The 15,857-nt window shown below is 51.7% G+C and overlaps 1 protein-coding gene across 1 annotated transcript; it reads left to right on the top strand.

The window, feature by feature from the left end:
* Positions 1-590: 590 nt before the first annotated feature.
* On the top strand, positions 591-11,672 carry SIK1 (salt inducible kinase 1). The gene is made up of 13 exons (XM_006169435.3): positions 591-826; positions 1,278-1,394; positions 4,086-4,149; positions 4,294-4,455; positions 4,594-4,718; positions 4,808-4,931; positions 5,455-5,678; positions 5,988-6,137; positions 6,540-6,662; positions 6,878-7,094; positions 7,572-7,850; positions 8,429-8,657; positions 9,078-11,672. The coding sequence occupies exons 1-13, from the start codon at positions 608-610 to the stop codon at positions 9,427-9,429; spliced, it is 2,385 nt and encodes a 794-aa protein (XP_006169497.2). The 5' UTR covers positions 591-607; the 3' UTR covers positions 9,430-11,672.
* Positions 11,673-15,857: the final 4,185 nt, after the last annotated feature.

Below are 15,857 nucleotides of genomic sequence, written 5' to 3'. Positions count from 1 at the left end.
GGGTGCGCTAGGGGGTCGGGCCGGGGACGCGGGCCTCGCAGCCTGCCAAGCTGCCCTTTGTTGTGGGACGCGGGCGTGCGAGCAGGTCCGCGCGCCCAGAGGGACTTGGGGTACCAGGGTCCGGACGGAGTAGACCTCGGGCGGCGGAGTGCAGCCGTGGTAGCGGGTCTGGGCTAAGGGGTTTCGGGTTGGGCGCGGGTCAGCACGCCTCTCAATAGGTCGTGAAGTCCGTGGGGCTGGAGCGAAACTGAGTCTGGGCGGCAGGGCACTGGTGTGTGAGCTCGGGAGACCAGGATCGGGGCGAAGCGGCGGGTTCTCTCGCCTCGCAAGGCCACGGGGTTTGGGGGGCGGGTCCGCACGCACATCGGGACTGACAGTGGCCAGAGGGCTAGAGTGGAACTGACCTCGGGCGACAGGTGTGGGAGTGGATCCACACGTCCCGTGGGGATTAGGAAGTCGGGGTGCAGGTGGAGCGGTCCGCGGGCGGGGGGCGGAGCACACCAGGCGGAGACCGCGGGCGGGGGGCGGGGGAAGGGGTGGAGCAGACTGCGGGCGGGGCGCGAGGGACACGCGGGTGGGCAGAAGCCTGGGGGCTCGAGGCGAGGAGATGGGCAGGGGGTCCGGGTGTGGCGCTGACCGCCCTCGGTGCCGGCAGGTGCGGCCCGGAACCATGGTGATCATGTCGGAGTTCAGCGCGGCCCCCGCGGGCTCGGGCCAGAGTCAGCAGAAACCCCTCCGGGTGGGCTTTTACGACATCGAGCGGACCCTGGGCAAAGGCAATTTTGCGGTGGTGAAGCTGGCGCGGCATCGAGTCACCAAAACGCAGGTGCATGGGGCGGCGGGACCCTAGCTTCTCCGGAATGAGCATAAGGCCCAGGACTAAGGGTGCAAGGGGAAGGGTGACCTGAGCAAGGCAGAGTTGATTGTCATAGTGGATAAGCTTAACAGTTTTTAGTTTGGTAAAGAAAATATTCTTTGTTTCTGCATAATGTGTATGAATTTGAACGGACAGTAAAAAGGATAATGACAAAAACAAAACTAAAATAACCCAGAAGTGCAGTGGTTTGCAGAGTCTGAGCTAAAGTCTGCCCAGGAATACTTAAGACTTATTTAACTTATTTTAAATAAAGCTTAGGTTATTTTTTCCCCAACTTTTTGGACATTTTGGAGACATAAAATATTTGACAAATTAACTTGCAAAAAATGGATAAATTAGGTTATGTAAAGTTTATTTTTTTTACAAAACAAGATATTGTCTTTCTTTTTAAAATCTGTAGGTTGCAATAAAAATAATTGATAAAACACGGTTAGATTCAAGTAATTTGGAGAAAATATATCGTGAAGTTCAGCTCATGAAGCTTTTGAATCATCCTCACATCATAAAGCTTTATCAGGTAAGGGCTCAGGTTTGCCTTTCCCTGTTAACTCTGCAAAATGTGTTCTTTTTTTCAACAACATAACATATTTCCAACTTTTCAAAGTCTGTCATTTTAAAGGTTTCCCATTTTTGAGTGTGTGGGAGCCTGGGACTTGGTTGTACAAGACAAATAGATTGATTTTTTTGTGCTGTGCACGTGTGTTCACAGTTATTTTCTTGGTTTTGGATCCTAATTGAGATTTGATTTATTACCATTTTATTTAGTATCATATTTCCTTCTGGTTTTAAATGCTTAGAGGTCTGTTAAATTTGCTTTACTATGAAAACAGGCAGCCACATCTACAGTATTGTCTCAGGTCAAGCTTTTAGTAGAGATGAACAAATTTGAGGGAAACTAGAAACTTCTGCTTTTGCAGATAACTTATTAAACCAGCTGCTGTTACCAGTTTTCATTAGCTTTGCAAAGGCAGCAGTAGGCATTTGTCTTCTTTATGTAAACTCCTCCCTGAAAAATGGAGAGATGAAAATACTTTTGCAAAGTAGAGCAAGGAACTTGTTATTCAGTCAACATTAGCCTCACCCTATCCGTTTGTTAGGTTGTTTGGTAAGTTTGTTTTTGTATTGAAATTAACAAATTATATCATCGGGAATTAAGTATTAATTTAATTAGCAAGCAATGTCTTTCTTATACCTCACTTTTGCAAAGGTGAAATCAAGTCTGCTTGCAAAAGAATAAATTCTTTGCAAATGCTTAATATTTTATCCAGTAGTATTGGATAAGTTCCTCTTAATGATTCTCATGAGCCTGTGTGAATATGTGATGATTATGGGATGTTGTGTGGCTTGTGCAGTGGGGAGTCTACGCGAACATTGTGGCAGGAGAGAATTATAGTTTAAAATAGTCCTTGCATCTGCCTGATAAAATAGAGGAGGTATGGGTGGAGCTGTTTCACCTGATAGGACAGTTTCTGCAGCGCTTGGAAGCACAGTTTGTGCAATATGCACTTGGGTTGTGTGTTTTGCTTCTGCTGTCTGTTTTAAGTTGTGCGCCCAGATCAGAAGTTTCCTTCGTGGCCTCTGATGTCAGTGCCTGTGAAATGTGCCTGGCACATTTCCTCAGGAGAGGCTGGACTGTTTTGTTTTTGACTTTGCCAGAGGGCTAAACTGTGCTGGTAGTACCTGCCTCGTTGTCCTATTCTTCTCCTTTGCCCATTGTGTGGAGTTAGCTCAGTCAATGAAACAAATTGCCAATATGATTGATGCAGAGGTCTTTTCTGCCGGTGAGTTTTCGTATTGCAGTTGTATGCTGCTCGAACAGTTTGGAGAGAACAGAATTCAAAGTGCTGGCAATGACTGAATCTTGTGGTTTTGAGGGGAGTATCTAATTTTCATTCAGCTAGCCAGGCCCCAGAGCCCTGCTGAGACCCTTTATTCACTCTTGTCTTTAGGTTTTTAAATCTTTCCTTTAGGTTTTTAATGTTTAAACACATTGGCTCTTAGGGACAGCAGGTGGTGTGGTGGTCAAAGAGCTGGACTCACACATGGCCTACTGCTGTTTAAGTCCCAGACCTAGTTGCCTGAAATTTACACTGGGGACGCACACATACATGTGTGTGCATGTGCACCATCCAAAATCCTGGTGTGGCCATCCCGGGGTGGGGGTGGTGATTTCTCACTTGCCCTCTCTCTGTATCTCCTCTGGCACACATGCCCTGTGACAAAAACCTAAATAATAATAATAATAATAAACACATTGGCTCTTCTTTTTAATTCTTCTCCTTTTCGTTTCTTTTTTTTTTAATTGAGAAAAGGGATATACTGTGGTTTCCTTACTAGTCATTTGACCACACACATTTGACAGCAGAGCAGTTAAAATGATCTAAACCACTAGAATGTTAAAAACACAGTTCTTACTAAATTGACAGCTCAAAGCAATTGTCTCTAAAGTGTCTTTTTAATGGAATAACCCTGTATTTTAAACCCAAAGAAATCTTTTTCCCTAAGAATCTGTTGTCTCTTTCCTTGGGAAATCTATAAAATACACAGATGCAGGTTTTACTTGTTTCAGTACCAAAGATTTGAATTTTATCTTGTTTCTTAATTAGTTGGGTTTTAAATATCTTTTTAAGTAACAGAATTCTTGATCAATGAATGAACTTTTAAGGCGTCTGTTGACATTGGCTGTTGCTATTGACACAAGCTAAGTAACTCACTGGACAAAGAGCATCCATTGTAGGTTACCTGGCCAAGCCAGCTTCTTACAGCCTAATTTGTCTTGTCAATAAAGCAAGTGGGAATGAGGCATTTTTAATCTATTATTCAGTTTGCTCTGGCCGTTGGCTTGAATAATCTTGAATAAGCTAGGCTTCTAGAAGGTCCAGCCGAACTCTAGCATCTGTAGCCTCTAGAGTGAGGCAGCCTGAGTTAAATACGATATGGAAGAGTTCTAATACATTTAGACCTTTTTTGAGAGTAAAAATGTATTGGTATGGGCAAGTTAGTGAGGAGTTCCTCCAGTTTCTTAAAATTCTCTCTGAGTAGGAATCCTTTGTTTCTTTATTGCAGAACTTTATTTTCTTTTTTAAACGATAAGTGCATTTATCTTGGAGAAGTTAAAAATTTACTGGGATTCAAGTGGATTATTTATACTACCAGCGTGTTCTTTTTTTCATGTGGTTAAGTATTAGGTGTGTGTTTCTTTTTTTAGGTGATGGAAACAAAGGACATGCTTTACATTGTCACCGAATTTGCAAAAAATGGAGAAATGTTTGGTAAGCTACACGTCTTTTTAAGATCTGTTGGGAAAAAATGGTCCTAACTTGTCAGAATGTGTTCGCCTGGTGTTTGCGTCTGCACCTCAGGCGGCATCCAGGCGTGTGTTTGGATATAGCTGTGTTCCGTCACTGTCCCTTCAGATTATTTGACTTCCAATGGCCACCTCAGCGAACACGAAGCACGGAGGAAGTTCTGGCAGATCCTGTCGGCCGTAGACTACTGTCACAGCCAGCGCATTGTGCACCGGGACCTCAAGACAGAAAATCTGCTGCTGGACGCCAACATGGACATCAAGTTGGCAGGCAAGGGGGGCATCCTGGGGCACACTGGGAGGTGCTGTGTGTGTGAGAGGGCGCTCGAGCTGTTCGTGCACACGTTACGAAATTGTCGCCGTTGTCATTTGTAGCTGAACTTCACTTGCCTGTGTCTTTGCCTCTCAGATTTTGGATTTGGGAATTTCTACAAGGCAGGGGAGCCTCTGTCCACGTGGTGTGGGAGCCCCCCATATGCAGCCCCTGAAGTCTTCGAGGGGAAGGAGTACGAAGGCCCCCAGCTCGACATCTGGGTAGGAGCCTGTGCGTTCTCACGGACCCTGCTCCCCAGGCCCCGCACGTGATGGGAATGGGCTCTGATGCTACTTCTTGGTCTCAACAGAGCCTGGGCGTGGTGCTGTACGTCCTTGTCTGTGGTTCTCTCCCTTTTGACGGGCCCAATCTACCGACTCTGAGACAGCGAGTGCTGGAGGGCCGGTTCCGCATCCCCTTCTTCATGTCCCAAGGTAGGTTAGCATGACCACGTTAGGCCTGCCGGGGTGCTGGCTTGGAGGAGGAGGAGCATCTCCCCAATGCTGTGTAGCTGTCAAAATTCTGAGTCCACTGCCTAGTCTAGAACTCAGGTCCAGCTTACTCTGGGCTGCAGGAGAAATCAAACCCCTGGGCGCCTGCTCAGCACCCTGCTTCTAGGGTGGGTGGGTGCCCATGCTCCACAGACTGTGTCCTGGTGTGCCAGCTGAGGGCCTTGTCGCTGTCACACTCACTGCCTGCTGTGTGCAGGGCTTTCTGTTTTACGATGTTTGACCCATTGCCCACTTAAGTGTGTGTCACAGCAGATGGAAAGTCTCAGTGATTCTCTGTCTGGTGGATGTTAAGAAGGACCAAAGTGTGTCCTCCCTAGGGACTCAGTCCCCCAGTTGGTGGCAGGTTTGAGCCGACTGCAGCTACTGCTCCTGGCCTTGGTGTTCTTGAGGACCATCACTTGTGTATTCCCACCCATCTCCATGCATGTCCTCTCGCTCCCCACAGACTGTGAGGCGCTGATCCGCCGCATGCTGGTGGTCGACCCCGCCAGGCGTATCACCATCGCCCAGATCCGGCAGCACCGGTGGATGCGGGCTGACCCCTCCCTGCTGCAGCCAGTCTCTCCAGCCTTCTCCGGATACAGCCACGACTCCCAGCTGGGTGACTGCAACGAGCAGGTGTTGGGCATCATGCAGACCCTTGGCATCGACAGGCAGAGGACCGTGGAGGTGAGTGCCCGCTCTGCCCACCACACACTTCACTGCTGACTTGTGCAAGGGCAGGTAGTGGGAGCAGCTTTATCAGGAAAAGCGAGCACTTGCCCATAGAGTTAAATGGGAGTACGGGCTAGTTAAGGACCAACTCATCCACTCAAAGGATAGTCTTGGCCACCCAGGAATAACCTGAAACAGCTCCCTAAGGGAGTCCGAGGGGCCTGTGCAGAAGTGTCCCCAACACCATCCCCAAGGCTGTGAGCCAGTGGCTTGCCCTCTCCCCTCCAGCCTCGGTCTCACTTTCACTTTCTCTGCTTCCCCCAGTCCCTGCAGAATAGCAGCTACAACCACTTCGCAGCCATCTATTACCTCCTCCTGGAGAGGCTCAAGGAGTATCGGCACACGCAGTCGTCAGCTCGGCCTGGGCCTGCCAGGCAACAGAGGCCCAGGAGCTCGGATCTCAGCGGTTTTGAGGTGAGGCAGGACCTCTCCTCCCAAAGCCTGTCCCTCCTGGCGATTGTGTCACTGTGTATTGAGCCCCACTCAGACGTTTCTGGGAGTGAGACTTAGGCAGAGCTCCCAGTCTCTAGGAACCCCTACGTTGAGCTCTGGGTCAGTTGGGTGGTGCCACCTGTGAGGGCTGCAGAGCCCAGGCTGTGGGGGCAGAGAGGGCCCACCGCTCTGCTGAGGGCCAGGCTCCTCCCTTGTTTCCCCCCTCATCCTTGTGGCCTTGGAGAAGAGGGCACCGTGTTCCGTACCCCAGCCTGGCCAGCCAGTGTCCCACATCTGTCAGGGCCAGGTACAAAGCCAGTTTAGCCTTCCTCTCTATGCTGGGACCATCCCCTGATGGTGTCTCTCCCCTTTTGCTGGCCCTAGGTGCCTCAGGAAGGCCTCTCCACCGACCCCTTCCGCTCCTCCCTGCTGTGCCCACAGCCCCAGACCCTGGCACCATCCGTCTTGCAGGCTGAGATGGACTGCGACCTCCACAGCTCACTCCAGGTGTGTGAGTGCACGCTGCTATCCCCAGCTGAGTGGTTGTGTGCATACATGGGCTCTCCTGGAGGTGCCAGTGTGTGTATGTGCGTGGCCATTCCTGGTGATACAGGTGTGTGTGTGCACATGTGCAGCCACTTCTGGCTGAGACGATGCCCCTTCCTCCCACACACCTGGGTCTCATGGGGTCCAGGAATCATTATTTCATGTTCTTGATGCAGCCCCTGTTCTTCCCGGTGGATGCCAACTGCAGTGGAGTGTTCCAACACCGCTCCATCTCCCCCAGCAGCCTGCTGGATACAGCCATCAGTGAGGAGGCCAGGCCGGGGCCAGGCCTGGAGGAGGGGCAAGAAGCTCAGAAACCCTTGTCCAGTAGCAGTGGCCGGAGACACACCCTGGCCGAGGTGTCCACTTGCTTCTCTCCGCTCACCCCTCCATGTAAGTATCCCCAAGGGTTCGGGAAGACAGCCTCAGGGATGGGCTGTGGTCAAGCTGGTTTAGAATGGGCCTCCTGTGTGCCTGACATCCTTTCTGAATGCAGGCTTTCAGGATTTGCCATTTGCTTCCTTCCCTCCCTGAGGCCAACAGCCCCACCCAAGTATAGTGGAGTAGATGGTATGGGTTGGCCTGTGCCAGGGTCCTCCTGAACTACCTCCAGGAGCTGCAGGGCAGTCTTCGGCCTGGCCTCTCTGGTCCAGGTTTGGGCTCCATTGACAGTCTGCCACCTGTTGTTGCACCCTGGTAGTGGCCCACCCTGAGGCACTTGGCTCTGGTGGCCAGAGCCATCAGTGGATACCCTTTCTCCTTGAGCTGAGGGGTGGGGGTCGGGAGGAGGCCAGCATAGCTCCTGCCCCATCGCAGCGCCTCAGCCCGGCCTTGGGGAGATGGACTCAAGAGCACTGTGCTCCCTCACAGGTATAGTCGTCTCCTCCACTGCGGCCAGCCCTTCCGAGGGCACCAGCTCCGACAGCTGTCTGACCTTCTCTGCCAGCGAAGGCCCCCCAGGGCTCGGAGGAGGCCTGGCCACTCAGGGACTGCTGGGCACCTGCTCTCCAGTCAGGCTGGCCTCACCCTTCCTGGGGACACAGTCCGCCACTCCTGTGCTGCAGGCCCAGGGGAGCCGGGGAGGAGCTGTCCTGCTCCCTGTCAGCTTCCAGGAGGGACGGAGGGCATCAGACACCTCACTGACTCCAGGTGACGTCCTTTTCTATCTGCCTCGCTCATAGTTCTCCCTTCCCCAGGGCACCTTCCAATGCCAGCAAGATATGCTTTCTCCTGATGGTTAAAGGTCCCCCCATCTGTTCTGTCCAGGGTCTGGTGGGATCAGCTCTTTTTCAGCAGGCCATGGTGCCATGGGGCTCTGTGAGTCCTAGTCCACTAGAAGGGACCCGAACCTGAGCTCCCAACATGCAGACAGCCTTCCCTGGCCAGTCTGAAAGCACAGGCAGTGTTTCTGCACCAGACAGCAGCTCCTGACTCAGGGAGGGGTTCATAAGCAAAGGCAGCTCATGCTTGTCTGCCGCACGGGCCCCTGATGCTACCCCAGGGTTGGGGTGCTTACAGGCCTCAGGGATCTGAGCCACACTGCGCTGTGGTCTACCCAGACACTGCCTGCTCTGGATGGAGTCACTGCCCCAGTCAGACATTGATCTGGCCACACTGCACAACCCTGCTCTCTTGCCTCCCCGCAAGGCTCAGAAACCTCCCAAGCCAAGGGCAGTTGGTCCCAAGCTGGAGCGAAGCTGCTGATGGCCTGCTTTATCTCTCCGCAGGGCTGAAAGCCTTTCGGCAGCAGCTGCGGAAGAATGCGAGGACCAAAGGCTTTCTGGGGCTGAACAAGATCAAGGGGCTGGCACGCCAGATGTGCCAGCCTTCCAGCCGGGCCAGCAGGAGTGGCTTGAGCACCCTGCACCCTCCTACACCCAGCCCGGGTGGTCATGGCAGTGGAGCCAGTGGTCGGGAGGGCAGGAGCCTGCTAGAAGAGGTTCTGCACCAGCAGAGGTAGGCTCCTATGTCCAGGCACCAGTCGTGACAACCTCATTAGGACTCGTGGGCTGTTCCTTAAGCGTCCCCCTTCTAGCATATCATCTCACAGGGTGCGGGGAGGTTTGTGAGGCTAGGGCCTTGCTCCCTGGGGCTGGTGACACAATGAGTAGCGTCAGGCTTTGCCTGGCAGGAGGGTGGCAGGATATGAACACATCCTGTCTTTTGGCATCTCTGAGTGCTGCGGAGGTGAGGTGGAGAATGGGTCACGTGAGTGGCTCAGGAGCATGTGCCCTACCCAGTCCCAACCCCAGCTCTGTGGGGCAGGCGGTCTTCCACCTGGGCAGTGGGAACTCATAGTACCTGTGAGCGACGGGGAGTGTGCAAGCAGCATGGTGGCTGGAGTGACCATTGTCTCCTATTCCTGTGTCTGTGCAGGCTGCTCCAGCTGCAGCACCACCCGGCCACCACGCCCAGCTGCCAACTGGCCCCACCACCGCCCCCGGCCCCACTCGTGTTCCCTGCCTGTGATGGCCTGCTGACGTCGGGGCTCCCGCTGTTGCCAGCCCCACTCCTCCAGGCTGGCATCTCCCCGGTGGTGTCAGCTGCACGGCTCCTGGACACCCACCTGCACATCAGCGCCAGTCCAGCCGCCCTCCCCACCACATCCCTGCCACCACGCCTCACCCTGCTGGCTCCAGGCTGCGACCCCGTGGGGCTGCCACTTGGGGACTGTGAGATGGAGGACCTGACCTCTGGCCAGCTGGGGACATTCGTCCTGGTGCAGTGAGGACAGGGCCAAGCCCCCGTCCCCACATGGCCAACAGATTCTTTGAAGCAATAATTTTAGAGTATGTGAAGATGTTTCTGGACTCAAAGCCAAGAACTTTCTAGAAGCGAACAAGCAATACGTTAGGTGTTTGGCTGTTTATTTTTTGTTAGTTTTGTTTTCCTTTTGCACTGAGTGACCTCAACTACAAATAGGGACTGGAAACTTTCTGAAGAAAAATAATAGTCGAGGGACGTGTCATGTGGGCCGGTGGACAGGAGGGGAGGCAGGATGGAAGGAAGCTCTCAGCCAGCACCACTGTGCAGATCAGGCGACAGGATGGGGAGGCATGCAGCAGCGGACTGCGGCTCCTTTGTCCACAGCTCCCTTTGCGGTCGTGAGATGATGCCTTCAACACCCATAGGGACCGTGGGTGCATTGCCATCGTGTACACATGTGTGCTCGATTAGTTTCCTGTTTTTAGTTAACAGTTCTCCACTTCCTGAAACGTTTCTGCTTCAGTGAAAACTGTGAGCTTTCTGCTTTACGTATCGGTTTCAATACTGGTTTAATGGTCAGCTAGGCAAAGATAACGTACAGGTTCTTCAGTTCCTCTCCCTCGAAGTTGTCCCAGAGGATAGCTTCCTTTATCTTAAATGAAAAGTTTTCTAAACTGTGCGCAGAGTCAGCTTTCCGGGCCTTTTGGGGTGGGGGCCCTGGCCTGAGGGCCTCCGGCCTGGGCAAGCTGAGGAGTTTCCTCCTGCTGCGCGTTTCATTTCTGCTGCTAATTACATGTTTATGCATTTCGTCGTCAGGGTCCAACAAGAACACCTGACTGGGGGGAGTCCTGCGGTGGGGTGTGATGGGGTGACGACTGTAGGGTAGGGACAGGTGGGAGTCAGCCCTTGGCCCTGGACCATGCCTACCCTGTGCCCAGACCTTCCCTAGTAAAAGAGCCCCCACCTCCAGGCCTGGGCTCTTGTTCGGCCCTTATTGAAGGGACGTGAAACGAGAGGTTTAGGTCAGTGTTTTTAAAGCTTTGCTTCTTTTTTCTTTTTAAGCAAATACTGTATTTGTATATAATAGGAGACAAAAACACTACTTATTTTTTACATTTTGTACTACACTTTTGTGTTCCCGGTTCCGACTTCCGACTTCCCTCTCGGTCACCTTCAGGAGCATCCGGTCAGCACCAGGTGTGTGTGTGAGGGGGACCACCCTCCCTCAGCACTGGGTGCTGGTGGCTGGGAAGGAGCGGCCTCACCTGGCAGGTCGGGCTTCAACAGGTAGACTCAGGCGGTGGCTCATCCGTCGGAAGCCTCTGGAATGAGACAAAGGACAACTGCTGCTTCCCACTCGCCGCCACATACCCGCCCCTCTACCTAACCCAGGTGCCTTCAGCTTACTTTGGCTTCATACAACCTGCAGTATTACACAGAGGTCGTTAAGAAAGGGGAGAAATGAGGTTTTTCAAGCCAAAGAATGACCAAGTTACTTGAGGGTAGGAAGGAAGGCCAGGTGCTGCAGCATCGTCACTGCCCGGCCGGGCCGGTCGGTGCACTTGTGTCTGTGCTGTCTGCAGAGCGCCACTGCCACTCGGCCACCTTTCCCACTGCTGCTGCTCTGTGGCTGTGATGGGGCAGAGGGCTGTCCCCCAGGGGCTGGGCCCGGTGCCTTGCTGCAGAGGAAACACCAAAGTCTCCTGCTAACTTGTCCAGAAGTCTTAGGCACGGGGGAGAGAATCCAGACCGCCCCGGACAGCCGGGCGCTTTGCCTTTGTTTTTACAGAGTTAGCACAACAGACTCCAACACAGAGCCCTCCCCTTTCTACGAGGATTCTGACCCAACGCCATAGATCAAAGGCCTCAGAAATCGCCGCGTGTCTCCTCTTGGAAGCGATGACAAGCACTTTACTTTCATAGTGGTTTTTGTTTTCTCTTATTGCTGTAGGACCTCTTTTGGGGGGGAAACGGTAAAGTCGTGTCTGTGTTTTTCGTTTTAAGTGCGTGCTCCATGTGTTTCGTAGATTTCTCCAGAGAGCTGTTCTACAGACTGAATGCAATAGCCTATTTAAAGACACTATGTGATCTGACTGAGATGTATATAGTTTGTTTGGGTTTTTGTTTTTTTTTTACCATAACTGAATTGATTATTTTATTTCTTATGTTAACATGAGAAATGTATGCCAAATGATTAGTTGTCCGTTTTTTAATTTAATATTTAAATAAAATATTTGGGGGAAAAACCTCGATTGTTTCTCTTGGTTCAGGTCTCAGGGAGCCTTTTCTTTCCAAGTTGCTTCATTTAGAGGCTACGGATAACTCTGCGTTTATGGATAATTCAGGTCTTAGAGAGCATGGCATAGCGCCAGCCTCCGCATCTAGCCTCATTGTGAGGCGGCAGTGACATCTGGTTGCAGATAGACTCCTCTCACCCTGAGGAGCGCAGGTGGCCTGGGGCCCAGGTCTTGGCCAGGGGCTGCCTGCTCCCAGGCCCCTTCCTTGCAGCTGCAGTTTGCTGAGTCACCACCCTCCTCTTATGAGGGTCTGTCTGCACGTGGTTCTTCCTCCCTCCCAGGGTCGCTGGCCCCAGGCGTGCCTGCTCCTTCCCCAACAGTGTCGTCTGAATTCACTCACGCTTTGAGGATTTCAGAGAATCTCACAGCCAAACTATATCCGGATCTCTAAGCCTTTACCACCTTCTAACAATAAACATGGCCACTTATGAAAACAAAGGATTCTGTTCATTTTCATACCTGGCAGATGTTTTTGGTATTTAAGTTCTTCAACCTCTTTGCATAGGTTAGGATGGCCATTATCACTGTGGGGGATGTAAGATAGTACAACCTCTGTGGGAAACAGTATGGCCATTCCTCAAAAATTTCAACACAGGGGCTGGCAGGTGGCATGGTGGTTAAGGGCATTAGACTCCCACGTGGCTAACCACAGTTCGAGTCCTGGATCTGGTGGCTTGCATTCTCACTCTCTGTCTCTCTTGATCTCCCTCACTCTGTCCTTCTCTTGTCAAATTTTAAAAAATAATAATAATAATTCTTTTTAAAAATTCAACATAGGATTACCCAGTAATTCCTCACCTGGGTCTGTGCCCAAGAGAATCAAAAGCAGGGTCTTGAGATAGGTGTACATCCATCACAGCAGTGTTACTCCAGTAGCTAAAACCAGGACGCAAGCCTAGTGGTCATCTGCGGGAGGCTGGAGAGAGCAAACTGCTCGGTTGATACAAGGGAATATTTACTAGCTGGAGAAGACAGCCATTCTGACACCTGCTGCAACAGGGAGGACTTGGAGGGCGGTATCTCAGTAGAATAAGCCAGTCACAAAAGGACACCACTGCCTGCTCCCACTCTGGTGAGGTGCTGAGAGCATGGAGACAGACAGGGGGTAGGGGCTGGGGAGGGTTTGAGCAGAGTTTGGGTCTGGGAACATGAACAGTTCTTGGATGGGCAGTGGTGACAGTCGCACAACAGTGTACCGTACTCACCCCTGAACTGTGCACTTAGACTTGGTTAAGGTGGTGAAGTCCGTGCTATGTGTACCTTACAGCAGTAAAAATTCTTTCAAGGAGAAGCTGCCCAGAGGGTGGGCAGTAGCTCTCACTGGGAGAGCCGGGAAGAGTCGTGGGCCAGGACAGTGGATGGGAGGTTCAAGGATAAGCCACTATTGTTGACAGCTCTGCTGGGGGTGCCAGGCAACTCTGAATATGTGGTAGGGTCCCAGACCTCCTGTGTGCACAGTACCATTTAAATGGGGGTCCCAGCTCCCAGCCAGCCTGCCCAATGATGGTTCCTCACGCAGCTGGGCAGGGTGTGAGAGAGTAGGTCTTAGTGCTGTCAGAGGAGAGGGGCCTTCAGAGCAGATGTCTCCTTGTTTCTGAGTAGTCTCAGCAGTTTTTGCAGCCTGTTTAAAAGAATAATTCTCATGTCTTAAATTGGTGGCTATGGCTCGTACCGACATAATAGGCTTCCCTCTGGTTGGAAGGCCAAGTCAGATTGCACGCCTCCAGGAAAGCTCAACAAACACAGTTCAAAGCCCCTGCTTGGGCCTCATGTGCACAGGGATGGAGCCAGTGGGGCCTCATGGGTGCTGACCTGGGGCTTCGTGGTGTTTGATTTACGATGCAAAGACTGCAGTGGGTGTGCTGAAGTGTGTTGTTTGGGAGACTAGAAAGAGTTTAAGCAAAACCTTGTCCTGACGCTCTCACTTGAGTTGGCTTTCTTATTTGTGTCACGCTAGTTAATAATTTGACGAGCTCGCAGCGTGGCTCCCCAGCCAGACAGCTCCTTGTGGGAATGATTGTACCTCGTCATGCTCTAGTACACTGAGACCAGTCCAGACATGGACTGGCTCCTCCATAACTAGTTGGTAGCAAAGTGATTCCCATGTTTTACGTGCTTGGTTCATTCTTTCAGAATGTGTGATGTGCCAGGATGATGATGATATTATGGTTAGATTTCTCAGGCTGGAAATGGGAGCTCCACTCAAGGAGCCTTGTGGACAGCTCAGAGGACCTTAGAATTCTGTCCTGGCCTAGCTGATCTGCTCACGAATCATTCCCATGCCTTCTGATGATGAGGGCTCCAGATAGCATGGGGTCGGTGAGAACCACTCATGTATTTGGTCTTTGCCTGCAGGGTCTCTTCACAGCCCCTGCCCAGGTCTCAACTGTCAGCATCTTTGCGCTGTGAATAACCCCACCTACCCAGGCATTTCCAAGATGTTTGCACCAGGGTGTGTTTGCTCCTGCTGAGCACTGACGAGGCTGAGCTGTGCCATGACACGCTTACCAAGAGCCTGCACTTCTGAGCAATGGAATGCTCTGGGATCTGGGACTTTATCCCAATCTCTCTGGCGAGGGTTCAGGTTCAGCCTGGAGTAGTGAGTTCTGCAGACCCAGTAACTGCTGCGTCCTTGCTAGTGTGATACAGAGCTGTGCCCAGGGAGTCTAACATATAGAATGGCATCTTTTGTCATACTCTGGGGTTTGCCTCCCAGCTCTGCAGCTCTCTAGCCCTGTGGATTTGGGCGTATGACTCGACTGTGCTGGGTGCTAGCATTCTTGTTTTCAAGATGGCGCACATAACCAGTGTCTTCTTTTGAGGGTGATATAGACACTAACTAGCACACAGAACGTTTAGCGCAGTATATGGCACACAGCAAGCGCTTAGTAACTGCACTGAGGTCCCTGAGGTTGTCTGCAGCACGAATGGAGCCCACTGTCCATGAAGAAGGAACTGCCAGTTAGCGAAATGACTCCTGATTCTGCCGCCTCACCGCTCCGGGCCCTGAGATGAGCTCCTCTCATAGGAGGTGGGAGAGCTCTACCTCAGGGTGACCCAGGTGCACATGTGCTTCTCTGTCAGCAGAGCCGTGGCTCTTTCCTTGCTGGGCCATAGGGTCATATTACTAGTGTGTGCCCTGCTCCTAGGAAGAAGTTTTTCTTCTTTTTGTTTTTTTTAATCATTATTTATTTTCATTTTATTTATTTATTTGATCAGAGAAAGAGAGGGAAAGTGAGAAAGCAAGCCTCTAGGTCTGGGACTTGAACCACAGGTGCTGGGTGCTAGCATTCTTGTTTTCAAGATGGCGCACATAACCAGTGTCTTCTTTTGAGGGTGATATAGACACTAACTAGCACACAGAACGTTTAGCGCAGTATATGGCACACAGCAAGCGCTTAGTAACTGCACTGAGGTCCCTGAGGTTGTCTGCAGCACGAATGGAGCCCACTGTCCATGAAGAAGGAACTGCCAGTTAGCGAAATGACTCCTGATTCTGCCGCCTCACCGCTCCGGGCCCTGAGATGAGCTCCTCTCATAGGAGGTGGGAGAGCTCTACCTCAGGGTGACCCAGGTGCACATGTGCTTCTCTGTCAGCAGAGCCGTGGCTCTTTCCTTGCTGGGCCATAGGGTCATATTACTAGTGTGTGCCCTGCTCCTAGGAAGAAGTTTTTCTTCTTTTTGTTTTTTTTAATCATTATTTATTTTCATTTTATTTATTTATTTGATCAGAGAAAGAGAGGGAAAGTGAGAAAGCAAGCCTCTAGGTCTGGGACTTGAACCACAGTCAGCCATGTGGAGGTCCAGTGCCCCAGCCACTATGCCACCTGCTGGCCCCTAGGAAGAAATTTTTCTGGGCATCCAGAAACATTGTGTCCCAGGCGTTGGACTGGCTCCTCGATGAGGGGGTGTCTGGCCCCGTAGGAGGACCACCAGCGGCAGCCTGGTTGTGGCGTGAGGGAAATCCCAGGCGGGAGTTGTTTCTGCCTGTGCTCTCCCACTCACAGGCAGGAACTGAATCTGACTTCAGAGGAACTGACTAGTAAGTGGGTGAAAGGAGAAGTGTTAGCCTCTTTGTTCTTCTTCCAGAGTAATGCTGGGTGTTTAGACGGCAGGCCAATAAGGGTAGGGAGAGCCCTGCCAGCCTGTCTCC

This window comes from Tupaia chinensis, unplaced genomic scaffold (genome assembly GCF_000334495.1).
Source record: "Tupaia chinensis unplaced genomic scaffold, TupChi_1.0 Scaffold147038_1, whole genome shotgun sequence".
Taxonomy (NCBI): domain Eukaryota; kingdom Metazoa; phylum Chordata; class Mammalia; order Scandentia; family Tupaiidae; genus Tupaia; species Tupaia belangeri.
This window is presented reverse-complemented; position numbering and strand designations above follow the sequence as displayed.

What these genes read in the sequence shown, in the direction of transcription:
- SIK1 (XM_006169435.3), top strand. Translation starts at nt 608, where the DNA reads ATGGGCAGGGGGTCCGGGTGTGGCGCTGACCGCCCTCGGTGCCGGCAG. An exon ending in ACATCATAAAGCTTTATCAG is followed by an intron (nt 1,395 to 4,085) that starts GTAAGGGCTCAG and finishes TTCTTTTTTTAG; the next exon opens with GTGATGGAAACAAAGGACAT. An exon ending in AGACACCTCACTGACTCCAG is followed by an intron (nt 7,851 to 8,428) that starts GTGACGTCCTTT and finishes ATCTCTCCGCAG; the next exon opens with GGCTGAAAGCCTTTCGGCAG.